At 50.1% G+C, this 26,835-nt stretch overlaps 1 protein-coding gene across 1 annotated transcript in view; it reads right to left on the bottom strand.

The window, feature by feature from the left end:
* Positions 1-3,706, bottom strand: part of DENND1A (DENN domain containing 1A) — a 246,138-nt gene extending 242,432 nt beyond the window's left edge. Inside the window, 1 exon segment of the mRNA XM_087704573.1 lies at positions 3,536-3,706. Coding sequence (XP_087560699.1) covers positions 3,536-3,552 — 17 coding nt within the window. The 5' untranslated portion in view covers positions 3,553-3,706.
* Positions 3,707-26,835: the final 23,129 nt, after the last annotated feature.

Raw genomic sequence — 26,835 nt, 5'->3', positions numbered from 1 at the left:
AGACACAATTGCCCCAAAAGGATATTTGTACAGAGATTTTTGCTGGGCTAACTTCTGTTCCAGGGGGGGACAACCTGAGGTCTTTTCTGCATGAGAGAGAGAGTTTTTGCACAAATAGAAGGGGCACGATCGAGGTGTCCACTCTTTGGAACAGAAGTTGCTTTCGGAAGTTGTGGGAGCTTCATCACTGGAGGCTTTCAAGAAGAGACTGGACTGCCCTCTGTCAGAAATGGTGTAGATTCTCCTGCTTGGGTAGCCTACAGGGTCCCTTCCAACACAAACACACTAACCCCCCCCCCCCATCTATCCATCTAATTATCTATCTATCCAGCTATCTATCTATCCACCAATCCATCTATTATCTATCTATCATCTATCCATCCATCCGTCTGTCTCTATTATCCATCCATCCTTCCCTCCATCCATCCATCCATCCATCCATCCATCCGTCTGTCTCTATTATCCATCCTTCCATCCATCCATCCATCCATCCATCCATCCATCCATCTAATCTATCTATCCATCTATCCATCCATCCATCCATCCATCCATTATCTATCTATCTATCTATCTATCAATCTATCTATCTATCTATCTATCTATCATATATCCATCCATCCGTCCATCTGTCTGACTCTATTATCCATCCTTCCTTCAATCCATCCTTCCATCCACCCATCTAATTATCCATCTATCTATCCATCCATCCATCTATTATCTATCTATCTATCTATCTATCTATCTATCTATCATATATCCATCCATCCGTCCATCTGTCTGACTCTATTATCCATCCTTCCTTCAATCCATCCTTCCATCCACCCATCTAATTATCCATCAATCTATCCATCCATCCATTATCTATCATCTATCCATCCGTCCGTCTGTCTCTATTATCCATCCATCCATCCTTCAATCCATCCTTCCATCCATCCATTATCTATCATCTATCCATCTATCTATCCATCCATTATCTATCATCTATCCGTCCGTCCGTCTGTCTCTATTATCCATCCATCTATCCATCCGTCCATCTATCCATCCATCCATCTATCTCTTATCATCTATCTATCTATCTATCTGTCTGTCTGTCTGTCTGTCTGTCTGTCTGTCTCTGTTTCTGTCTGTCTCTGTCTGTCTATCTATCTATCTATCTATCTATCTATCTATCTATCTATCTATCTATCTATCTATCTATCTTCTTGTGCCCACTGTCCTCCGACACCTCCCAAACTTGCCTTGGGCTCCTTCCCTTCCCAAAATCCACACCCACTCCACCCTATCCTGCCCCAAACAAAGCTGGGAGAATAACAGAATAAGAGAGTCGGAAGGGACCTTGGAGGTCTTCTAGTCCAACCCGCTGCTCGAGCAGGAGAAGCCTGTACCCTTCTGGACAAATGGGTGTCCAGTCTCCAAGATTGGAACACCCGCAACTCCTGAAGGCAAATCAAGCCCCCAATTAAAGAAATCTCTCCTTAGTTCTAGATTGCTTCTCTCCTTGGTTAGTTTCCACCCATTGCTTCTTGTCCTGCCCTCAGGTGCTTTGGAGAAGAGGTTTGATCCCCTCCTCTTTGGGGCAGCCCTCAAATACTGGAATATTGCTATCCTGTCTCCGCTGGTCCTTCCTTTCTCTAGACTGGCCATGCCCAGTTCCTGCATCTGTCTGCACTCTGAAAGGTGCTTTTTTCCCCCAAGAGGCAACTGGACTGGGTTTTTTTCCCTTTGGGAGGGGGAGGGAGAGGAGGGGGTAGAGGATAGGTGGGAAAAGGAAGAGTGGGGAGGAGAGTGTGGAGGAGGAAGAATGGGGAAGAGGTGGTGCGGGGAAGCGGAGGCTGTGTGGAGGAATGGGGAGGAGGGGAAGGAAGAGTGGGCAGGAAGAGGAGGTGGGAAAGGGGGGGAGGAGAAGAGGGGGAGGAGGAAGAGGGGGAGGAGGAAGAGGGGGGAGGGGGAAAGAAGAGGAGGAGGGAGGGCGGAGGTGGGGAAGGTGACGAAGAGGAGAAGTGGGCTGGAGGAGGAAGAGTGAGGAGGCGGTGGGGGAAGGAGGAAGAGGAGGAGGAAGAGGGGAGAAAGAGGAGATGGGGAAGAGGAGGAGGAAGAGTGGGGAGGAGGTGGGGGAAGAAAAGGGATGGAGGAGGAAGAGGTGGAGGAGTGGGGAGGAGGGGGAAAGGGGAGGAAGAGTGGGGAGGAGGAAGAAGAAGAGGAGGAGGAAGAGGAGGTGGGGAGGAGAAGAAGAGTGGGGAGGAGGTGGGGGGAAGGAGGAAGAGGAGGAGGAGAGGTGGGGAGGAGAAAGAGGAGGAGGAGTGGGGAGGAGGTGGGGGGAAGAAGAGGAGGATGGGTGGGGAATGAGGAGGGGGAGGAAGGGGGAGGAGGAGAAGGAAGAGGAGGGGTGGGGGTGGGGAGGAGGAGGAAGGAGAAGAAGAGGAGGAAGGGGGAAGGAGAAGGGGGGAGGAGGAGGAGGAAGTTTCCCTTCTCCTCCCAGAAGCTCCGCGTTCTTTCCTGCCCTCTTTCTGGAGAGCCCAGCGCTGCACTCTCTCGGAGCGCGCGGGCGGCGAGGTTTCTGCTCCGGCCCGACCCCTCCGCGCTCTCCGAAGAGCCCGGGCCGACTTCGCCTGCCTAGGGACGCCCCCACAAGGGAGCCAGGCGGGCGGCCACCGCCTCGCAAAGACACCCCCCCTGCCCCAAGGAGGAAGGAGGGGTGGCACCCAGAGCCAGCAAGCGGAGGCAGGGAGGGCAACCAAGTCGCAGCCCAGCCCCGGCCCCATCATCCCCAGTCAGGACGGCTGGGAAGGATGGGGGCTGCAGTCCAACCCTTTCCATCGTCCCAAGGAAGAGGCGGCTGGGGATGATGGGAGCTGCAGTCCTCTCCACCATCCCCAAAGGCGGCTGGGAATGATAGGAGGTGCAGTCCAGCCCACCCAATTGGTCCCCAATCAGAGGCGGTTGGGAATGATGGGGGCTGCAGTCCAGTTCGTGCCCCATCGTCCCCAGTCAGGGCAGCTGGGGATGATAGGGGCTGCCGTCCACCCCTCTCCATCCTCCCAAGAGGCAACTGTGGATGATAGGGAGTGCAGTCAAACCCTCTCCATCGCCCCCCAGTTAGGACAGATGGGAATGATGGGGGCTGCAGTCCAGCCCTCTCCACGCCCCGTTAGGGCAGTTGGGAATGATGGGGGTTGCAGTCCAGCCCTCTCCATCGCCCCAAGTAAGAGGTGTCTGGGGATGATAGGGGATAATAGGGGGTGCAGTCAAGCCCTCTCCATCGCCCCCCCCCAGTTAGGGCAGATGGGAATGATGGGGGCTGCAGTCCAGCCCTCTCCACGCCCCGTTAGGGCAGTTGGGAATGATGGGGGTTGCAGTCCAGCCCTCTCCATCGCCCCAAGTAAGAGGCGACTGGGGATGATGGGGGGCTGCAATCCAGCCGGCCAGCAAAGCTCTAACGTGGGACAGGCTCTTCCCAACACAGCCCCTCCCCCTGCGCCCCCCCTCGCACTCTCCTTGCCTGGCGCGCCCTCCCCCTTCCCCGCCCCACACTCACTTAATGCGGGACCCCATGGCGTCGGAGGGGCCCGCATGGACCCCGGGCGGACCGGCGGGCGGGGGTCCCGGCTGGAAGGAGGGGGGGTCGTCACTCCATGCCCGTCCGGAGGACTCCGAAGCTGAGGCGCGACCCGCGGACGGACAAGACGAGCGGGCAGCGGAGGACCGGAAGCGCGCGCGGGGACTGCTGGGAAACGTAGTCTCGCCGCCGGAAGGCTCCCCCCTCACACACACATACACCATCCAGAGGGTCGTTAAACCCCCGCCCCCTCCTCAATACACACACACAGACCCACACTCTGCCGCCCGCCGGCCCGAGCCAAAGAGCGAGCGTTCCCCTGAGCGCGTGCAGAATGCTCTCCACGCTCCGCCTGGCCTCAGCCTGGCCGCCTCTCAGCTGTTTAAGAACTACAACTCCCGGCGTCCCCAGCCCCCCGGGGGTCGACAGCTCGATGGGAATTTGCCGTCCGGGCGCGCGTGGAAGGGCGAGGGGAAGGGAAAGTGGGGGCGCTAGGGACGCTGGGAAGTGTAGTCTGGAGCCCCCCGCCCACCCACTTCGGGGAATGGGCGGCAGGTAGGGGACGATGAGCGTTGTAGTACAAGGGCCGAGGGGCCGCTGCAACTCTTTCCAAAGCTACAATTGTATCGTCGGTTTTATATCCCAGTTTTATATTGTTTCCAGTTCTTCATGTAACAAGGCCGAGAAGGGGAAAAGGAGGACTTTTAAGTGGAGTGGCAACTCACCCAATTAACAACGGCAAAGGGTTCCCTTAGCCACGGAGTCTCGCTTAGCAACGGAAATGGCTGGGTGCCACTGTGGTCGCAAGACAAGGACTGGCTGCGGGTTTTCCACGAACAAATCCCATTTGGTTTCGGTTTGAATTTAGACCTAAGCCTGAACGTTGGGACAAAAAAAAAGGAAGAGTGCATATATGAGAAAACAAGTATAAGTATTAATATAACATATATACATATAGAAAGAGGGCAGAGAAGAGTAACAAAGAGGATGAGAGGACTGGAGGTTAAAACATAGGAAGAACGGGTGCAGGATCTATGTGTGATGAAAAGAAGGACCAGGGGAGACATGAGAGCAGTCTTCCAATATCTCAGGGGCTGCCCCAAAGAATAGGGAGTCAAGCTATTCTCCAGGGCAGAACAAGAAGCAATGGGTGGAAACTAATCAAGGAGAGAAGCAACCTAGAACTAAGGAGAAATTTCCTGACAGTGAGAACAATTAACCAGTGGAACAGAAGTTGCCTCCAGAAGTTGTGAATGCTCCAACACTGGAAGTTTTTAAGAAGATGTTGGATAACCATTTGTCTGAAGTGCTATAGGGTTTCCTGCCTGAGCAGAGGGTTGGACTAGAAGACCTCCAAGGTCCTTTCTGTCATTCTATTTTATGATTAGGGACTGGAGACTAAAACATATGAAGGACGGTTTGCAGGAACTGGGTATCTCTGGTTTAAATGAAAAGAAGGACTAAAGGTGATGTGATAGCAGTGTTCCAATATCTCAGGGGCTGCCCCAAAGAAGAGGGAGTCAAGCTATTCTCCGAAGCACCTGAGGGCAGGACAAGAAGCCAATGGGTGGAAACTAATCAAGGAGAGAAGCAACCTAGAACTAAGGAGAAACTTCCTGACAGAACAATGAATCGGTTCTTTGCCACCAGAAGCTGTAGATGCTCCAACGCTGGAGTTTTTAAAGAAGATATTGGAGAACCATTTGTCTGAAATAGTATAAGACTTCCTGCCTAGGCAGGGGGTTGGAGTAGAAGACCTCCAAGGTCCCTTCAAACTCTGTGATTCTATTCTGCTAACAATGAAAAGAAGGACCAGGGGCGACATGATTAGCACATCAAAATGAATTGGCCAAAATCTCAAACATGGGCTATTCTTGGCTTTCCACAATGGTGCTTTTTAAAGAGGAGAAACAATAAGACATAGTTGTTATTTTTAATTCTTTTTTTTCCTGAATGCATTGAGATTAGCTGTGTTTGCAGAATAAATAAATAAAACCATAGGTTTTCAAGCCACAAAGGATAAATTCACATTAACTTTAATCTGGCGTGTAAAAGGAGCCAACATTGGTCACACAATGTAAAAACATGGGGAGACTCTAGAAAGAGTGCAGGGAAAAGCAACAAAGATGATTAGGGACTGGAGGCTCAAACATATGAAGAAGGTTGCAGAAACTTGGCCTAACTAGTCTAGTGAAGAAAAAGGACAGGGGAGACAGGAGAGGATCTTTCAATATTTGAGGGGCTGCCACAGAGGAAGGGGCCAAGCTATTCCCCAAAGCACCCGAAGGCCAGACAAGGAATAATGGATGGGAACTAACTAAACCAAGGAGAAATTCAACTTGGAAATAAGGAGGAATTTCCTGACAGTGAGAATAATTACAGGTACGCCTCCACATACAACAATTCATTTAGTGACAGTTCAAAGTTATGAAAGCACTGAAAAAGGGATTTGTGACCATTTTCATACGTATGACCGTTGCAGCATTCCCAAGATCATATGATCAAAATTCAGATGCATATCTCTGTTTCTCTCTGTGTGTTTCTCTCTCTGTTTCTCTCTGTTTCTCTCACCTTCTCTCTCTCTGTTTCTCCCTCCCACTCTCTCTGTTTCCCTGCCTCTCTCTCTCTTTCTCTCTCCTCTCTCTCTCTGTTTCTCTCTCCTTCCCCACTCTCTGTTTCTTTCCCTCCTCTCTGTTTCTCCCTCCCTCCCCCTCTCTCTTTCTCCCTCCCTCCCTCTCTCTCTCTGTTTCTCTCTCCTCTCTCTGTTTCTCCCTCCTCTCTCTCCAGCTCTCTCTCTCTGCTTCTTTCTCTCCTCTCTCTCTCTGATTCTCCCTCTCTCTCTGTTTCTTTCTCTCTCTCTTTCTTTCTCTATTTCTCTCTCTCTCTCTCTACACACACACACACAGGCAGGCAGGCACACACAATTAGCTCCATGACTCCCATTCTGCAATGTGCTAATTAAGATGAGTTTTTACGCATCATTTCTCTTAGAATAGCTTGTTAGCAAGGATATCCCCCCCCCCGTAGAAGATATGACGAGGCAGCTGCCCCTCCCCATTTGCTCCAGCCTGGAAAAGGAGAAAATGGGGAGGGGGGGTTCTCTGGGGATGTAGGAAGTCTCCTGGGAAGCCAACATGCAGGGCCCATGGCCCAGACCCAGCTGGGGGAGAGAGTGTTCCGAGGGCAGAGAGAGGAACTGAAGGGAACCAGGGGCCAATGCTTGAATCCAGAAGATACGCCGGTGGGGTGGGGTGGGGTGAGAATCCGCTGGGGCTGTGCAAAGATGATGCTCCAGGCAGCTAGGGTCTTTTCAGCAGAGACAAATGGCAGTGGTCCATGGCTGGGGCCCAGAACCCTGGGGCCGAACAAGGGGACGAGGCAAAACAGTCCCTTTCCGCCTTGTGCTCTCTTAGCTTGGTGGTTTTCTTGCAGACGTTTTGTGACCCAAATTAAGTAATACCAACAGTACTAGAAGGGAGTGGGGTGGGGGATGTGGAAGTACCCGTGGTTCGCCCATGAGGCCAATGTTGAGAAAAGACACGGACACGAGATTTCTCGGGATGAGGCGACCCAGATTGGGGTCTGGGAGCCCCTTTTATTGAGATAGGACAAAGGCAGGAGGAGCAATCAGCATGTGATTAAGACAGCCTGTCAAACTACAATTGCTAATCTACTGCTCAGGGAAGTTCTGTCTATATATGGTCAAATCCTGGGCGTCGTTGGGTAAGGCACATCTAGAGTGAACTATCAGAATGTTATGTTCTTTTAGGAGTTTGTTTTTTCCCGTGTGGTTCAGCGTGGCTGCGCATGCCCTGTTATGCACTGGGCCATGGGTGACCGCCACACCTACACAAGGAGTTATATGACAACAGGGGAGGAAGAGGAGGAAGGAAAAAGGGAGGAGGAGGAGGACTGTGGGGTCCTTGGTGCTCTCTGAGCTTGGTGGTTTTCTTGCAGACGTTTCATGACCCAACTAGGGAACATCATCAGTGCTAGAAGTGAACTATATATAAACGTAGAGCAAACTCCACGCCCTTCACAACCCCATAGTTCTCCTCCTCCTCCATAAAGTCCACTCCCATCCAACACTGATGATGTAACCTAGTTGGGTCATGAAATGACCACCAAGCTCAGAGAGCACCAAGGACCCCACAGTCCTCCTCCTCCTCCTCCTCCTCCAGAAGAGGCTGGACAGCCATTTGTCTGAAATGGGATAGGGGTTGACTAGAAGACCTCTGAGGTCCCTTCAAACTCTTATTCTGTTATCAGAACTGAAGAAACAAGAGTTTTGCAAACTTGTGTTTCAGTTTTATCAGTAGAGAAGGAAAGACGAGGAAACAGAATAGCAGAGATGGAAGGACCTGCTTGGAGGGTCTTCTCATCCAAGCCCCTGTCTCAAGTAGGAGACCTTACATCAAGGGTGGGATCCTACTGGTTTAATACCCAGTTCACTCAGCATGTGCTTCGCACTCTGGTGCTTTGAAAAATAAGTTCAGCCCCTCAAATTTGGGGGTGTTGCTATCATCTCCCCCCTAGTTCTAGATTAGCCAAACCCAAATCCTGCAACCGTTCTTCAGATGTTTTCATCTCCAGGCCTTTCATCCTCTTAGTTGCTCTCTCTGCACTTTTTCCAAAGTCTCAACATCTTTTTTTGGTAATGTGGCAACCAAAACTGGATGCGGCACTCCAGGTGGGGGCTTCCTAAGGCTTTTTAATGCAGTACTAACACTTCACTGCATGCTTCAGTCCCTAGTCTAACATGCAGAAACCATTTCCGTTTTTTTTGGAGTATAAGATGCACTGGAGTGTAAGACGCACCAAGGTTTTTAAAGAGGCAAGTATAAAAAAAAAGTTTTTGCACTCTGCAGACCTCCCCAAAAATGGTCTATTTTGCGCAAAAATGGGCCTTTTTTTTCCAAAGCCTTTAGGAGGCTTGTAGAGTGCTTCTGCGGGGGAGCAAAAATGAGCAAAAAATGGCCCATTTTTCATAAAAACGGGCCCTTTTTTGTCAAAAAAAAAAAAGAGGCATGCATAGCCTTTAGGAGACTTATAGACTGCTCCTGGGGGTTGGGAGTGGGGCAAAATTGTGCAATTAAACAGCCCATTTTTCACTCATTTCTGCCCTCCCAGGCCCCCAGGAACACTCTGCAAGGCTCCTAAAGGCTATGCACGGCCATTTTGATGAAGGGGGCGGGGTTGAGGGAGGCCAAAATCGCTGTATTCAATGTATAAGACGTAACCCAAATGTTGGAGATGTGGTTCTCTCGATGCTACCTATTTCCATATATGGTGGACTTGCCAAAAGGTTAAAGGCATTTTGGATAAAAAATATGGTGGATTATGCAAAATATCTTTAAAAGAAGGATAAAGTTTACTCCTCAGTTATTTTTGCTAGGTATAAGTACTGACTTTACAGCGGTAGAGACTAACTTGATCCTGCACTTAATAACGGCAGCAAGACTGTTGGTGGCGCAATACTGGAAGAAGGAAGACCTGCCTACAACTCAAGAATGGACATTGAAAGTTACAAATTTAGCCGAGATGGCTAAAATATCGGCATATCTTAAAGATCACTCAAATGAGAGATATAAACGAGACTGGAGAAAATGGATTGACTATATACAAAATAAATACGGGACCAAGAAATTTCAGTTAGCCTATGCTTAAGATCAGGAATGATTTAAATTGTTTAAAGTTAGCTTAGCAAGAAGAAGCTAAGATCAATGTAGAGGTGTTATTAATATTTTTTATTTCTTTTTTCTCAATAGATTTTAGACTGTGTTTGTTAAAAATCTATACCGTGTACGGGTTCTGTGAAGTCGGGGGGGGGGAGGTGGGGGGTCGGAGGGGGAGGGTGGGGGGAGGGAGGGATAGATATTAGGCTAGACACGACGTGTTGGACCTCAATGCAATGTGACTTCACGTATACTGTTTTTGTTTATTTTTTCTTTAAAAATAGGATAAGCCAAATACATTAACATATACTGGAAATACACCGAGGGGAGGAGGAGTAGGAAAGAAGAAGGATGGTTAGAGAGGGATGGGAGAGAGGGTGGGGGGGAAGGCAAAAAGGAAGGGGGGAGCGGATTTGGAGAGAGGAGTGGTAGAGGGGGAGGGGAAGTAGGGTAGAGGGGGATGATGGAGGGAAGATAGAAAGTTGGAGGGTGGTGGAAGAAAGAGGTGTATGGAGAATGGAAGAGGTATATTAGGCTTTTATTTTCTGGGGCATTGTCGACAAGAGGGATTGATGCAATTATTGTTTAATACTGTATGGTGTATACATGTGAGTGTATGAAAATGAAAAATAAAAATATATATACAAAAACAATGTATAAGACGCACCCAGATTTCAGATTTCCCTTTTTTGAGGGGAAAAAAGTACGTCTTATACTCAGAAAAATACGGTAAGTTTGCAAGTGTGTGGAATAGTCCCCAGCCCCAACCAAGCATGTGCGTGTACACAGACACACACACAGACACACACACAGACACACACACACACACACCTTTTGGCCCACGATTGGAGCAAAGTCCCAGCTTGTTTCTTTCCACCTATGGCTAACAAGCCCCTGGCGTCCATAAGATAATATATTTCCCTTGAAGCACTGTGTATGACCTCTGCATGCCCGATTCACAAAAGAAAATAACACCCCCTTTCACACACACCCCTCCTCCTTCTCAGGCCTATGATCATCTGGACCGCCTCTGCAAAATCCCCCTTAACGAGGAGTGAAAGTTGCCCCCATCTGAAGAAAAGAGGGCTGGCTAATTGACCTAAAATGAACCCCCACACATACACACTTTACGCCAGAAAGAGATTTAAATATTTTTTTAAAAATGCTTTTATTATACAGTTTTCTTCATTTTACATCTCAGTTCCAGCTTTGCAACAACTTTCTACCGGTTTATATCCACAGTTTATCCAAATAATTCATTCGTCTAGATCAGAGGTAGGTTATTCCCGATTCGGGGAGAAGCCGTAGGGGCGGTGGTGAGAGGCTCCGCCCACTCGCCCGGAGACGCTTCTGCACATGTGTGCACAAGCACGAGGAAAACAGTAGCACTGGAATTTGCAACCCACCTCTGGTCTAGATATCTAGAAAGTATCTAGAACGATAACTACACAATGTATGTCCCCTGAAATAAGCACTTGGTCTTATTTTTGGGGAGGTCTTATTATTTTTGAGGTGCAGGAGCCGGTGAGCATAGTCACGTCATGGCTGCTGCGGTGTTTGCAATATTTTGGGGGAGGGCTTATTTTCAGAGGAAGGCTTATTTTAGCACATGTGCTCAAAAGCCCAATTGATCTTATTATCCGGGGAGGTCTTCTGTTCAGGGAAACAGGGTATTCTCTTTATTATAGGTTTCAGGTAATATCCCAGCATTGGAGTTTCTTTATCATTATCTCCCCATTTGTTTAAATAATATTATCAGTCTCTCATAAAATCATCAGTGAATTTGAGCCTCTCGGCTCCCTGCCGGTGATTACTGGCGAGGGCAGGTACTAAAATCCAAGCTATAGGAAGGAAAATACATAAATTAGGCTACAATTTCCCCATCCGCCTGTCCCCGAAATCTTGCGACAAAATATTATTAAAATTTTATAGCACACCCACCATCCAGGGACTTTGGGTAGTGGAAACAGAGTGGTCATTTAGGTGAGAGTAATCTCATTTGTGAAATGTGAAAATAATATTTTTGTTATTCTCTGGTATAATGTACAAGGTCTTGGTTCATTAGCTTGGCATATAGGCATGTGTTGTCTCTCTGGATGGATGGATGGATGGATGGATGGATGGATGGATGGATGGATGGATGGATGGATAGAAGATAGATAGATGATAGATAGATAGATAGATAGATAGATAGATAGATAGATAGATAGATAGATGATAGAACAGACAGACAGACAGATGACAGATAGAGTTAGATAGATTATAAATAGATAAGATAGTAATAAATAGATTAGAGAGAGATGATAGATTATAAATAGGTAAAATAATAATAAATAGATTGGATTGGATTGAATAGGATAGAATTGGATGCATGGATGGATGGACAAACAACTAGATAAGAGATAGAGAGAGATATGATAGATTATAAATAAATAAGATAAACTACATTAGAGAGAGAGAGATTATACATAGATAAGATAATAATAAATAGATTGGATTGGATTGGATTGGATTGGATTGAATATGATAGAATTGGATGGATGGATGGATGGATGGATGGATGGATGGATGGATGGATGGATGGATAGGGAAATCTGGACCATCCTGTAGGCCAGCGGTGGCCTGTGAGAAAATGTTGGTGGCCTGCAGAAAAATTATTTGCATTGTTTATATTGCAATAAATCCGGGGTCCTCAAACTACGCCCCCTGGGACGAATATGTGCAATGGACGCTTGTGTTGCTGCAGAGAGTCTCCCCCTTCGGGGTCTTTTTGTGGGGGTCGGAGGGGGGCAGAAATTCCGATTTGGGGTCTGCTTTGGCCTCCTGGTGGGCGTTTTGCATGATCTCTCTCTCTCTCTCTCCCTCCCTCCCTCCCTCTCTCTCTCTCCTGCCCTCTCTGCCATCTCACAGCTACCCTTCTTCCATCAGGCAGAGTGGATTCTGGATCAAGAGTGATCTTTTGACCGCCCCAGGGGTCCTTGGTGCTCTCTGAGCTTGGTGATTTTCTTGCAGAAGTTTCATGAGCAAAGTTTTGTTATCAGTGCTAGAAGGGAGAGGGAGGGAGGGAGGGAGAGAGAGAGAGAGAGAGAGAGAGAGAGAAGTCCACATCTTTGTAACACTGATGATGTTAGCTAGTTTGGTTCATGAAACGTCTGCAAGAAAACAACCAAGTTCAGAGAGCACCAAGGACTCCACAGTCCTTCTCCTCCACCACCCCATTCCTTCTAGCACTGATGATGTTACCTAGTTGGGTCATGAAATATCTTCAGGAAAACTACCAACCTGAGAGAGCACCATGTACTCCTCAGTCGTCATCCTCCTCCTTCTTCCTCCTCCTCCTGCTCCCTTTCTTCCTCCTCCTCTTCTTCCTTCTCTTCTTCCTCCTCCTTCTGCTCCTCGTTTTCTTCCTCCATCTCCTCTTCCTCCACCTCTTCTTCCTCTCCTCCTCCTCTCCCTCCTCCTCTTCTTCCTCCTTCTCCTCCTCCATCTCCCTTTTCCTCCTCCTCCTCCTGCTCCACTTTCTCCTCCTCCCACCCCTTCCCTTCTAGCATTGATGATGTTACCTAGTTGGGTCATGAAACATCCGCAAGAAAACCACCAAGCCCAGAGAGCACCAAGGACCCTTCATTTCAACCCAAAGCTACAAATATTCTCCTTTATTGCCACCCCATCTGTACTGGGGGGGGGTTTTCCTCTTGTCCCTCCCCAAGCGAACTCAGGACCCCCAGGATTAATGCTGGAGAAAAACACCCCTGGCTTCCTAGGTCTCAACCGCCAGGGAGGCTGTCCTGCCCAGAATCAAATGGGCATTTTGGGGGTGGGCAAGGCGGGTGCAGGCAGCCTCGGGGGCTCCAGCTGAGTGTGCCTTTATTTAATGAGTGCCGTTTTGCTGACAGATTCATTATTTGTGTTTGGTTGCTTCAAGTCAAAACTGATTAGTTACACTTACGGCTGCAAAGATGTAATGATTTTATTGTTTATCTTCAATTTATTTTGATTAACATCTTGGTTTGTTTCATTGCCAGCGCAATTAGGTGTAGTGTAACAGTGATGGCTTTAATTTTGTTGAAATTAAGATGAATAAGTGATGGAGTATGGCACTTTGTTTAACAAATAAATCACAGTTAAGAGGATTGTATTAGTAATAAACGAAAGATGGAGGGGGGGAGGGAGGGAGCAGGTCTCATTTAAGTGCAAGGGTCTGTTCACTTAGAGCATGCCAAAAAGTAGGGAGGGAGTGGAGGGTGGGCTGGAATTTTTAAGAGGAACACCATTTAAATACAGCTTTCTTTCTCTTTCTCTGTCTTTTTCTCTCTTCTTTCCTTCCTCCTTTCTTTTCCTTCCTTCTTTCTTGCTTTCCTTCCTTCCTTTCTCCCCCTCTCTCTCCCTCTCTCCTTCCCTCCCTCCCTCCCTCCCTCCCTTTCTTTATTTTTCTTTTTTTCTCTTTCTTCCTCCTTTCTTTTCCTTCCTTCTTTCTTTCCTTCCTTCTTCCCTCCCTTTATCTTTCTTTCTTGCTTGCTTTCCTTCCTTCCTCCCTCCCCTCTCTCCCTCTCTCCTTCCTTCCTTCCTTCCTTCCTTCCTTCCTTCCTTCCTTCCTAGAAGGTTAAAAGAGAAAAGGACTTTAAAAAAATCATTCCACAATTTGCAAAGAAACTTAAATAAAGGGGAAAGATGGGGCGAGGGATGAACTTAATTCTAGGATAGGATGGGACAGTATACGTCAGACAAGGGTGGGAGGGAGGAGGAAAGAAAGGAAGGAAGGATGGAGAGGGAAGGGAAGGAAAGGAAGGAAGGAAGGAAGGAAGGAAGGAAGGAAGGAAGGAAGGAAGGAAGGAAGGAAGGAAGGAAAATATCCTGATGTGAATTAAGGGAGGCAGGGAGGGAAGAAGGAAGGAAGAAGATGAGAATGAGAGGAAGGAAGGAAGGAAGGAAGGAAGGAAGGAAGGAAGGAAGGAAGGAAGGAAGGAAGGAAGGAAAGATTCAATGTCTTTTAATTCACAAGCAGTTCTCAAGTATGTGAGCAGATCCCCCAAATAACACAATTTCAGTGTTTTGACCCAGAAAACACATTTCAGATCTGAAGGTGCTGTCGTGTCCTGTGACAGGACCCTCCCAAAAGTTTGAGGTGCAAGTAGAGGGCAAATCTACCAAACCTAAGAGGCCAGCTTTTGCTCCAAAGCCAAAGGGAAAGAGAAATCTATTGCTCCGAACTCAGAATCTGGAGGGAATTTCGTGCATTGTCCAAAAAGGGGGAGCCCCTTCCCCCTCATTTTATGCCTGCTTTGCTAAGCAGGGAAGGGTTGACCCCAAATTGAGCACGGAAGCTCACTTCCCTGTATTCACCCCTGACTGAGCCCCGAATTTGATCTCGTTTTGGCTTCCACGAAATCTATCTATCTTCTCTCTCAACTACCCATCCATCCATCCATCTATCCATCTATCATCTATCTATATCTCTATGTATTATCTATCTATCTGAATCTATCATCTATCTATCTATTATCTATCTATCTATTATCTATCTATTATCTATCTATCTATCTATTATCTATCTATTATCTATCTATTTATTATCTATCTATTTATTATCTATCTATATCTATCTATCTATCTATCTATCTATCTATCTATCTATCTATCTATCTATCTATCTATCTATCTATCTATCTATATTATTTATCTATCTATCCATCCATCCATCTATTCATTCATCGATCTATCATCTATCTCTATCTCTATCTATTATCTATCTATCTATCCATCCATCCATCCATCAATCCATCTATCTATCATCTGTCCATCCATCTATCTATCTACATCGCTATCTATTATCTATCTATCCATCTATCCATCCATCTAATTATCTATATCATCCATCCATCCATCTAATTATCTATCCATCCATTATCTATCTAGCTATCTAGCTATTATCTATCAATCCATCCATCCTTCCATCCATCCATCCATCTATCTATATCTCTATGTATTATCCATCAATCTGTATCTATCTATCATCTATCTATTATCTATCTATCATCTATCGATCCATTCATCCATCCATCCATCCATCTATTATCCATCCATCCATCCCTCCATCTATAGCCGTCTCAGCCGCCAAATCTCCCTGGATCAAGCAGTGACTGTCCCTGCCTGTCTGCACTTGGATTCCGATAATGAGATAGACTGCCGCTCATTATGGAAGCTCATTAGCTGATAACGGCTGTCCTTCATGAAGGGGAGCGTGGAGGATGAGGATGATGTAAGCCCTTAAGCCCACCCTAATTAAGCCCCACTGTCTTTGGTGGGGGAGCGAGGACGGGGTTGGCAGGTTGAGATCCGCGCAGGAAGGGAAGGGAAAAAAGAAAGGAAGGGAAAGAAAGGAGGGAGGGAAGGAGAGAGAGGAGAAGGGAAAGAGGGAGAAGGAAGGAAGGAAAGAAGGAAAGGAAAGCAGAAAGGAGAAGGGAAACACAGAAAAGGAAGGGAGGGGAGGCGGGAGTAAGGAAGGATTCCCATATTTCGCTGGCCGTGATGATGGAGAGGTGGAAGCCAGCTGATAACCTCAGCTTCCGGAAGGGGCTCTTCCCCTGTCCCGGCCCGGCCCGGCTCAGCGCTTCCCCGGGCGCAACTTCCACGCCGCGTCTCCAAAAACGCCGGCGGCGGGGGGCAGGCTTGCGCGTCCCCGTCCGGAGCCTCCGCGCGTCCCCTTGCCAGCGCGCCGTGCCCGGGCGCAGGGGCACCGCTCCTCCTCGACTGAGCCGCTGGGCGTCTCCGCGGAGCGCCAGGCAGGTAAGGCGGCGGCGGCAGGGGGGCAGCGTCCAGGTGCGCGCTCTTAGGATGCTGGCTCAAGGGGCGTGGAAGCGGGGCGGGGGCTCCTCGGCCGCTGCCCCAAACGGGTGGCTTCCCCGGCCGAGGCGACGAGCGGCGGGACTCCGCGCTTCCTCCTCCTCCTCTCGGTAGGTATCTCGGCGCGGTGGGTGGGTCTGGTTCCATTCGTTCCTTGGGTCTCCTTCCCTTCCTTGCCTCTCCCCCCGCGCGAGCGGGAGGGGCAACGACTGTGTAACGACTGGGGGGGCAAGCCCGTCGGCGGAGTCTTCCCTTCCATTGTCATGATTTTGCGGAGCGCCTCGTTGCGCGCCCCGGCGCCCCATCCAGAGGATCCTGGATGTCCCCCTCAAAAGATTTTTTTTTTACCGCTCATTCGCAGTTTATTCGAATTTGGTTTAAGATCGCTCCTCGGGTTCCCTCTGCGTCTCTCCTCGAAAGGTGGGGGAGGAAAGCGGAGACCCCTAACCCCCCCCCCCCACACACACACACCTCGCTCCCTCCGTCCGATCCCTCTGGAAACGGGACTTGGTGAGCAGCGAAGGATGGGAGTTCTCCTCTTGCGCCCGTTGCGCTCCTGCGTTTGATTCCTTTTCTTTGGAGTGCTATTAAATTCTCTTTCCGGCTGCGCAACCATTTCTCGCTGGTTTTTTTTTTAAGTCCTCCAGTCCTTCGGATTATTTGTCCAGAAAGGCCGGGAGGGGTCCTAAAAGGGTATCCCCCTCTCTCCGTTTTCCCGTCCCTAATATTAGGGGAGAGCGCGTATTTCTGCCCTCGACGAAGAGCTAAAAGTAAATCTCCCTTTGTCGACCAATTCAGATCAATCGCCCCCCCTCCCGCCTCCGCTTTCTTCAGCCACCCACCCCCCCGAATCCATCCACCCAACGATACTTTTTTTTTTTCGCTTTGGAAAGGACGGATCCGTCACGAGGCTGCGCGTCCTCCCCAAGGCTTCCTTCTTGGTCTCGGGGTGTGGGGGCGCCGAGACTTCGCTTCGGAGCTCCGCCAGCGCTTTGCGGAGAGGCGTGAGGGGAGAGCCCTCTCTGACGCGCGAGTTGCCCTTGGGTTTTTCCGGAAGAGTTCGGGGGGGGGGGCTCTGCAAAAAGCCACTTCCCCCCCTTCGCGGGAGAAAGGTGGCGGGCGGGGGGGAGGAGAAAAAAAGACAGGCAGTGGGGAGGTCTTTTCAATATGGAAGGGGAGCCTTTCTTGGGTCTGGCTGTCCCTTGTAAGAAACTAGGGTGCTCTGGAATCTTTAGCTTTGCGCTGTAGAGATGAGCAGAAGTCAAGATGGAACGCGGCAGATTTACAAGGTTCGGGCAAGGGGAGGGGAGGCAGGAAGCTCACTAATGGGGGGGGGGGCTGTTGCAGTCGAGAGGTTCCCTAAACCTCTCAATCAATCAATCAATCAATCAGAATAGAACTGGAAGGGACCTTGGAGGTCTTCTAGTCCAACCCCCTGCTCAAGCAGGAGACCTTACACCATTTCAATCAATCAATCAGAATAGAGTTGGAAGGGACCTTGGAGGTCTTCTAGTCCAACAGGGGCCCAGGAGGGAGATGGGCCGATGGAAGCGGCTAGGGCTGTGCAACTTCGCTAAAACCGGCCTGGGTGTGGTGGAGGGGACAAGCAGGGCGCGGCGGTAATTCGGATGCAGAGGCATGCAGGGCGGAAGCTGTCGGCCCACTTGGGGCGCAGAAGGGAGAGAGCGCAAATGTTGGTTTAAAGTAAAGCTTCACCTGGCACCTAGGTATGTGCTGGTCGTTCCCGACTCTAGGGGGCGGTGCTCATCTCCCTTTCAAAGCCGAAGAGCCAGCGCTGTCTGAAGACGTCTCCGTGGTCATGTGGCCGGCACGACTCAGCACGGAACACTGTTCCCTTCCCACCAAAGGTGGCCCCTATTTTTCTACTTACATTTTTACGCGCTTTCGAACTGCTAGGTTGGCAAAAGCTGGGACAAGTAATGGGTGCTCATTCCGTTACGCGGCGCTAGGGATTCGAACCGCCGAACAGCCAACTTTTCTGATCGACTAGCTCAGCGTCTTAGCCACTGAACCATAGCGTCCCTTTTTAAACATTGGTCACCCCCCCCCCCAAAAAAAGGCGGAGTGAGGGGTCGATCCCACGTTCTTCTTCTTGTAAGACGCATAACCCTAGCGTGGCGTTTTCCTTTTCTCGGGGGGGGGGGGGCGTTACACCAGCGCGTCCCGTTAGATTAGAGTTGCATAAACCTTCCCTTGGATAGGCGGTTGGAAGTAAGAGCCGCGGCTCCGGCGCGCTTGGGAGAAAAACGCTGCCTGAGCCCTGCAGGGGAAGCGGACCTCTCGCCTTCTCGCGCCGTCCCGTTTCGCAAAGGCCGTCCCCGGTTCGGATCTCCGCAAATCGTTGTCTTCGTTTGAAGAAACCCACCTAGGGCAGAGAAAGAGCTCCTTCTCTCTCTGCTCTGGGGGGTGGGTGTCACAAGCGGACGCCTTGAGTCCCACCCTCTCTGCCAAGACGTCCCTCACACCCCCACTGCCAGAAACCCCCTTGTCCGGTCTCCAGCCAGCCTGCGCTGTCCAGGCGGGTTGCAAAGCCCCCCTCCGCGGCCCCAGGAAAGGAGAGAGAGAGAGAGAGAGAGAGAGAGAGAGAGAGAGAGAGAGAGAGAGAGAGAGAGAGAGAGAGAGAGAGAGAGAGAAAGGATAGAAAGAAAGAAAGAAAGAAAGAAAGAAAGAGTGCTAGAGAGAGAAAAGAGAGATAGTGAGAGTGAGAGAGTTAAGTGAGAGAGAAAGAGAGAGAGAAAAGACAGTAAGAGTGAGAGAGAGAGAGTGAGAGAGAGAGAGAGAGAGGAGAGAGAGAAAGAAAGGCAGAAAGTGTGTGTCTGTGCGTGTCTGTGTGTGTCTGTGTGTGTGTGAGAGAGAGAGAGAGAGAGAGAAAAGACAGTAAGAGTGTGAGAGAGAGAGTGAGAGAGAGAGAGGAGAGAGAGAAAGACAGGCAGAAACTGTGTGTGTGTGTCTGTGTGTGTGTGTGTGAGAGAGAGAGATCCTAATAGCCAACTGTCTTTGTCTTCCCTCCCTCGGGATGTGTCCCGCCTCCTCCTTTCTCCCTTTCTCCCGGATGGGCCTTTGGTCTTCCTCCGTGGGCAAAAGACGACGGATTCTGAATCTACCCAATCGCTAATTGCAGCTCACCACGGGAAGGGGAGCCTCTGCTTTGTTTCCCTGCAACTGGCCCTTGCGCGGGATCCTAAGCTCGGCAAGACCGCGCCCCCCCCACCCCCGCCGGTCGAAAAGAGGAATGGGCTACTTGATCCATTCCTTCGCCCGGCCCCTCAGCCACAGAACAGGCGAGAGAACTCGGCCGGTTGTCGTCGTCGTCGTCCCTCCTTCATTAAGAGGGGGGGGGGCTGGAACCCAGCCCGAAGCAGGAGAGGCCCTTTGGGTTCCGGAGCCAAGCTCGCCCCACTCCCGCCCCCCGCCCTTTTTCTCTTAACCTGCTGGCCTGCTCTTCCAGTGGCAAAAGTAGCTTTTCCAAGCAAAACGAATAAGCTTTCAGGCTTATTTAAGAGGGAGGGCTTTCACGCGGGACTTTGAGGGGGGGCGGAGGGAGCGGCGGGGGGAGCGGCGGAAAGAATTGTCCCCCGTCCTGGTGGAAATCCAGGAGGGAAAAGAGAAATAAAAGGTTGAAAGGGGTTTTTTTTAGCCCGTTCTCCACATATCCTGTAACCCTTAGGGGGCCGTGGGGGAGAGAAACAAGATTCTTTGGTAGGCGAGATGCTGATTTGTTCTCTCTGTCTACCAAACACGCCCCCCCCCCAATTTGGGGGTCCCGTCTTTAAGCCGAAGGGTTATGAGGAGCCCTCAAACAGCAAGGAGGGGAGAGAAATACCCGTTCCCCTTTTCAACCCGCCTAAAAAAAATCAAGGAAGGGAAAGTCCCCCCTCACAATCCAGTGGCAACGAGTTCCATAGTTCCACCGGCTTCCTTTCAACTTCCCGACCTGCCTAGGGACCAGCAACATCTTGTTAGACGCTAATCCTCGCATTTACAACCTTTTCAGGGTTGGAAAGGAAAGTCGAAGTCAGATCGTAACCCCAGACACAGTTTCCATTCATGACTGTTTCACTCAGTAACGGAATTGTTGGTTCCAATTGGGATCACTAAACGGGGACTCCCTAGCCCCTCTTCCTAAAAGAGGACAGGCTGAAATAGTCTTATATGGTAAGCAGAAATTGCGTACTTCAGTATCTCAGCTGGCCAGTTGGTTTCAGTCTCATTGCTTTGCGGGTAAGCTAAAATGACCAGAATATGAGCACAACGAGCTTTGTTATTGCTGTTGTTGTTAATTGCGAAGTTGTGTCCGACCCATTACAACCCCCTGGACAACGTTCCTCCAGGCCTTCCTGTCCTCTCCCATCCTCTGGAGTCCATTTAAGCTCCGGTGGCTCCATCCAGCCACCTCCTTCTCTGCCGCCCCCTTCTTCTTTTGCCCTCCATCCTTCCCAGAATGAGGCTCTTCTCCAGGGAATCCTTCCTTCTCATCAGGTGGCCAAAGTCTTTGAGTTTCCTCTTCAGGATCTGGCCTTCTAAAGAGAAGTCGGGGTTGATCTCCTCTAGGACTGACCGGTTGAGTCGCCTTGCAGTCCAAGGGACTCGCAGGAATCTTCTCCAGCACCAGAGTTCAAAGGCCTCCATTGCTTGGCGCTCAGCCTTCCTTGTGGTCCAACTTTCACAGCCATCCCTTGCAACTGGGGAAACCACAGCCTTGACTAGATGCACTTTTGATTGGCAGGGTGATGTCTCTGCTTTTTAGTAGGCTATCTAGATTTGCCATCTCTTTCCTCCCGGGGAGCAAGCCTCTTTTAATTTCTTGGCTGCAACCTCTAGTCTGGTCTAAAGCTTTCCGCACATTTGGCCCAGCCACTGCAGGTCCTCCACCGGGGAAGGAAATCCAGGGGAGAGGCGGTGTAGGGGGTGGGGGTGGGGGGTGGGAGGGAATGGGAAGGTTCATTATTTAGTAGTTCTCTGCGAAAGGGTGGACTAATTAAAAGCATGATCTTAAGTGATTCCGACGTCGCGTTCTCCAGCCGGGCAGAGTTAGGGAAGGGGTGATCCGAAGGCAGCTCCAGCTTATTATTTACAAATAAAACACAAATAAAATCGAAAGGAAGGAGTGGGGGGGGGGCCGAGGGAAGAGGCCGCCAATTATTAGCTCATCTCAGGTTCCTGAAAGCGAATTAATAGTCCGCTGAAGAGAAAGGGGGAGGGGCTCTCTTCATTCCCCCTCTCTTACCAAATGAGGAGGGGGCGAAGTGAACGACCCCCTTTCTCTCTAAGGAACCGCTTTTAAAAATTTGTTGTTATGACCGATTAAGGAAGAATTCTAGTCCTGGTTAAGAAAATTATAGACAGACCCCCTCCTCTAACCAGTCCCTCTTTCGGGGCCTGGGGGGGTGGGTTTGAAAAGATTACACCCCCCCTTTCGAATCTCAACCTCTCTGGGACAGATTGACGGAAAATAAAGGGTTCACGTCCCGGGAAAATAAAGACCCCCCTTCCAGGCGCTGCCCTACGGAATTGGGGGGTCTCCCTGCAGCGTCCCCCCCCCCGCAGGGCTTCGTAGATCCTTCTCCGGATGGGCGGGCGGGACGCGGCCTCGGTTCTCCGTTTCTCTCGGCCGCCCCCAGAACAGACGGAGGGAGCATTTGAAACCCCCCAATTAGCCGCCCGCCCGCCTTCCCTCGGTGGATCCTTCCTTTTGTCCTGGCGGTTGGCGGGCTGTTGGGGCGGCAGATGGCGGTGGCCCGGCCGGCAGACGCTCACCTGTCTCCTCCCCAGAGAAGGACAGGTGGATGGGAGGGGCGCCTCCTTCTGGGATGGAGAAGCCCCCTCCCTCCCTTGGAAGGGAGACGCCAGAAGGTTGAGGGAAGCCGCGGCGGGAGTTTTATTCTTATTATTATTATTTAAGTCTTTTCCTCTCCTTTGTAGCGCTCTACTCCCGTTTCTTCTTCCCCCAACAAGGCCGGGGAGCCTTGCCCCGTAAGGTGGGCCTGCGCATCCCACGCTCGCGAGGAGGAGGGGGAGCAGGACTGCCTTAACGCCTGGCCCTGATGGGCCCTTGCCCGCGGGCCCCACGAGCATAGGGGCCCCATCCTAATCTGTGCAGGTTAAATCCTTCAATGCATTTAGGATACACCTTTGTGTCCTATAAATACAGCGACTAAGTATATTATTGTGTTTTCTCAGACTAGGTGGCTCAGTGGCTAAAACGCTGAGCTTGTCGATCAGAAACCTCGGCAGTTCGAATCCTTAGGACAGGTCTCCTGGTTGAGCAGAGGGTTGGTCTAGATGACCTCCGCGGGCCCTTCCAACTCTGTTACTGTTAAGAGGTTCAAATGTTTATCGTGGTGGCTTCACGGCACGTTTTTAAGGTCTCAGCATCCAATTTTGTCTGAAGTGGCAATACAATGAATATATATGTTTCCTTTTATCGACTTTTTATCCTCACGTTCCTGAAGCCCGAGACCTCCACCGACACGCACCCTCACCCCCGGCCCAGTCCGTCTCTTAGGCAGCTAAGACCCCGCAGCTCCAGCACCGAGGCTAAGAGAAGCGCCCCCCCACCTCCCAAAGCTCCCTTGTCTACAAGCGGATATCCGCTATTCCGAACGTGGGAACGTGCCAATCGTAACGCTTATGGGCCTGGTGGGCCCTTGCCCGTGGGCCCCCGTACTCATCTGTATACGTTAACACTTCAATGCCCCTTGTATCCTATAAACACAGCAACGTATCTATTACATTCGACAACATTGTTAAAAAATGAATACTAAGCATGCAGGTTATATGTTGAATTTTGTCGGCTATTTACATTTTGATTTCTGGGAGTGGTTGTCGTGGGCCCCCCAGTACACTTGCTTTGCCCGGGGGGGTCATAATGCTGTTAAGACGGCCCTGGGGGGAGGGGGCGTCGAGCGAGGGGAAACGGAGCCTCCTGAATGGGATCAATGATAACCCCGGCGTTTTAAATCAATCCAATTACCGACCGCAGAGAGACGGCGGGCCGGGCGAAATCGTTAGTCCAGATGAAGCCCGGGATGGGGGTGAACAATGCGGGGGGTTGTCTTGACCGGTCCGGCCTTCCCCGCACAGCCCCCTGGCCCTTGCTCCAGGAAACCCTGGGAAAATCGGAGCGGAGGTCGGTCGGTCGGAGGTTATATGTATCCTATCAGGCTCAAGGTTGATTCAGCCTTCCGTCCTTCCAAGGTGGGTCAAATGAGGACCCAGATTGTTGGGGGCAAGAGGCCGACTCTGTAAACCGCTTAGAGAGGGCTGTAAACGCACTGTGAAGTGGTATATAAGTCTAAGTGCTATTGCTATAGTCCTTCCTTCCTTCCTTCCTTCCTTCCTTCCTTCCTTCCTTCCTTCCTTCCTTCCTTCCCTCCTTCCCATAGCTGTGCCCACTACCAGCAGTTCCATCCTGACTGGCTCAAGGTTGACTCAGCCTTCCGTCCTTCCAAGGTGGGTCAAATGAGGACCCAGATTGTTGGGGGCAAGAGGCTGACCCTGTAAACCGCTTAGAGAGGGTTGTAAACGCACTGTGAAGTGGTATATAAGTCTAAGTGCTATTGCTATAGTCCTTCCTTCCTTCCTTCCTTTCTTCCTTCCTTCCCATAGCTCTGTCCACTACCAGCAGTTCGATCCTGACTGGCTCAAGGTTGACTCAGCCTTCCGTCCTTCCGAGGTGGGTCAAATGTTGTTGGGGGCAAGAGGCCGACTCTGTAAACCGCTTAGAGAGGGCTGTAAAAGCACTGCGAAGCGGTGTATAACTCTAAGTGCCATTGCTATACAGCAGCCACTTCCCCCGACCCACCTCCCCAGGAGACGCTTTCTGGGGCGCCCTTGCCCTGCCCCACATGGTTTTTTCCGGTGCCCCGCCTCCCAACAAGAAAGAGCACTTCTCCAGCACTTCTTCTCAGGATGGGGGAGATGGGGTGGGGGTCGTTGCGCTGACTCTCACAGCCCCCCCATCCAAGATTGTTTGGTGCAGATGCGAAGGACTGACCAGGAAAAACGCACCACCCCCAAGGTTAAAAGCTGATTCCTTTGGGGGATACACAGAAAAAGAACCCGGAAAGAATCCAGAATCACTCCCGTTTCCAGTAACTCCGGCAGTGCGGCGGCCTCCCTGGATAAGGGACCACGGGGAAGCAGATGAGTAGCTGTGGGGGGGGGGGTGTCTCTTGATGACACTCCCTGGAATGGCAACAGGGAGATCCAGCCAGCTAGGAAGCTCCGAGTTGTGTCGGTCGTTGCTTCTTTCCCTTCTAGTCTCTCTCTCTCTCTCTTTCCCGCTCTCTCTCTCTTCGTCCAACTCGATGTAAGCTCCGCCCAATAGGAAGAGAGGGCGGGGCCTCCTCCCACAGAGTGTTGGGGGGGGGGAGGCTTTCGCTCTTCAGTGGAAACCGGTCGCTGGCTTCTCTCCCCCTGGATCGGAACCAAACAGGCCACCGTCTCTTGGCCTCCTTCCTGGATCTGTCTCTCCCCCCTCCCCCAAGGAGAAGGGGAGGGGGAGGGCTGTCTTAACGCCTGGGCCTGATGGGCCCTTGCCCGTGGCCCCCACGAGTAGAAGTGCCCCCCATACTAATCTGTGTAGGCTAACCCTTCAATGCACCTTGTATCCTGTAAATACAGCAACGTATTTATTACATTTTACTGCATTTTTAAAAATTAATACTAGCATGCCAATTACATGTTTTAATTTTATCGACCATTTGCATTTTTATTCTTGTGAGTAGTTGTTGAGTAGTTTGGTGGCTCAGTGGCTAAGATGCTCAGCTTGTGGATCAGAAAGGTCCGCGGTTCGAATCCCTAAGGGAGTGAGCTCCCATTACTTGTCCCAGCTTCTGCCAACCTAGCAGCTCGAAAGTATGTAAAAATGCAAGTAGGAAGTAGGAAGGAAGGAAGGAAGGAAGGAAGGAAGGAAGGAAGGAAGGAAGGAAGGAAGGAAGGAAGAAAGAAAGGAAGAAATAAAGAAAGAAAGAAGAAAGGAAGGAAAGAAGTGAGAATGGCAGGGAGGGAGGAAAGAAAGAAGCAAGGAGGGAAGAAAGAAAGAAAGAAAGAAAGAAAGAAAGAAAGAAAGAAAGAAAGAAAGAAGGAAAGAAGTGAGAATGGAGGGAGGGAAGAAAGAAAGAAGCAAGGAGGGAAGAAATAAATAAAGAAAGAAGGAAGGAAGGAAAGAAGTGAGAATGGAGGGAGGGAAGAAAGAAAGAAGCAAGGAGGGAAGAAATAAAGAAAGAAAGAAGGAAGGAAGGAAAGAAGTGAGAATGGAGGGAGGGAAGAAAGAAAGAAGCAAGGAGGGAAGAAATAAAGAAAGAAAGAAAGAAGGAAGGAAAGAAGTGAGAATGGAGGGAGGGAAGAAAGAAAGAAGCAAGCAAGCAAGGAAGGAAAAAAACGTAGGAAGGAAGGAAAGGAGGGGAGAAAAAAATAAAAGAAGGGAAGGGAACAGTTCCTTCTGTGTTTAGTCATGCATAGCCAAGGAGACAACTTCGGACAGCGCTGGCTCTTCGGCTTTGAAACGGAGCTGAGCACCGCCCCCTAGAGTCGTGAACGACTAGCACATATGTGCGAGGGGAACCTTTACCTGTACCTATCCTATAAACACAGTAACATGTTTATTACATTTTACTGCATATTTTAAAAATTAATACTAATTTAAAAACATACTAATCTGTGTATGTTAACCGTTCAATGCACCTCGTATCCTATAAACACAGCAACCTACTTATTACATTTTACGGCATTTAAAAAAGTTCATACTAACATGCAAATATGTGTTTACTTTTATCAACCGTTTACATTTTGATTCCTGGGAGTAGTTGTCCTATAGGGCAGTGGTCTCCAACCTTGGCAACTTTAAGACTTGTGGACTTCAACTCTGAAGCTGAGGAACTCTGGGAGTTGAAGTCCACAGGTCTTAAAGTTGCCAAGGTTGGAGACCACTGCTATAGGGCTCACAGTAGACCGTTTTGCCCCGGGGCGGGGGCCATAATGCTGTTAAGACGGCCCTGGGAGCGGGCGGGGAATCTGGGGTGCATGTTTCTCACTGAATGTCTGTGCCTAGGGGTGGGTTGGGGGGAATAAGGGGGCAGGGGCCCAGCCCCCCCTTTTTTAAATGCGCAAAAAGAGGCTTTAGAAAGCAAAAAAAAAAGGCAGACAATTCTTTTAAATCCGGCTTCGAATACTGATGGTGGGGAGGGAAAGTGGGACGGACACACGGACACACACAAACCCATAACGATGGGTGGGACTGGGGTCCCTCCTTCTTTCCCCCCTCCCCCCAGGCTGTCCTGGCCCTCAATCCCCCTCCCCAAAAAAGCCACCTTGCCCTGGTTCACCCAATGCTTTCCATTCCCCAAAGCTGTGCCAATGCAGGGCCAGCTTCCTAAGGGGGGGGGGGCTGATGTGTGCGCGTCCGTCCCCCCCCAGAGGGGCAGAAAAGGCTCTCGGCCCCCACCGCCTTCGGAACGATAGAACTGGAGCGGTCTTTCGATGGCCACGCCCCCTTCACTGGGGGGGGTGTTTCCTTCGTTCCTACATTTCCTACATTTTCTTTCTTTCCTTCTTTCCTGCCTCCCTCCTTTCCTCCCTCTCTTCTTCCCTGTCTCCTTTCTTTCTTTCCTCCCTCCCTCCATTACTTCCTTTTTTCCTGCCTCCCTGCCTCTCTCTTCTTTCTTTCTTTCTTTCCTTCCTCCTTTCCCATATTCCTTTCTACGATCTCTTTCTTTCCTTCTTCTTTCCTTCTTTCCT

This window comes from Thamnophis sirtalis, unplaced genomic scaffold (genome assembly GCF_051295495.1).
Source record: "Thamnophis sirtalis isolate CommonGarterSnake01/CBP01778 unplaced genomic scaffold, rThaSir2_p1.2 scaffold_2, whole genome shotgun sequence".
NCBI lineage: Eukaryota > Metazoa > Chordata > Lepidosauria > Squamata > Natricidae > Thamnophis > Thamnophis sirtalis.
This window is presented reverse-complemented; position numbering and strand designations above follow the sequence as displayed.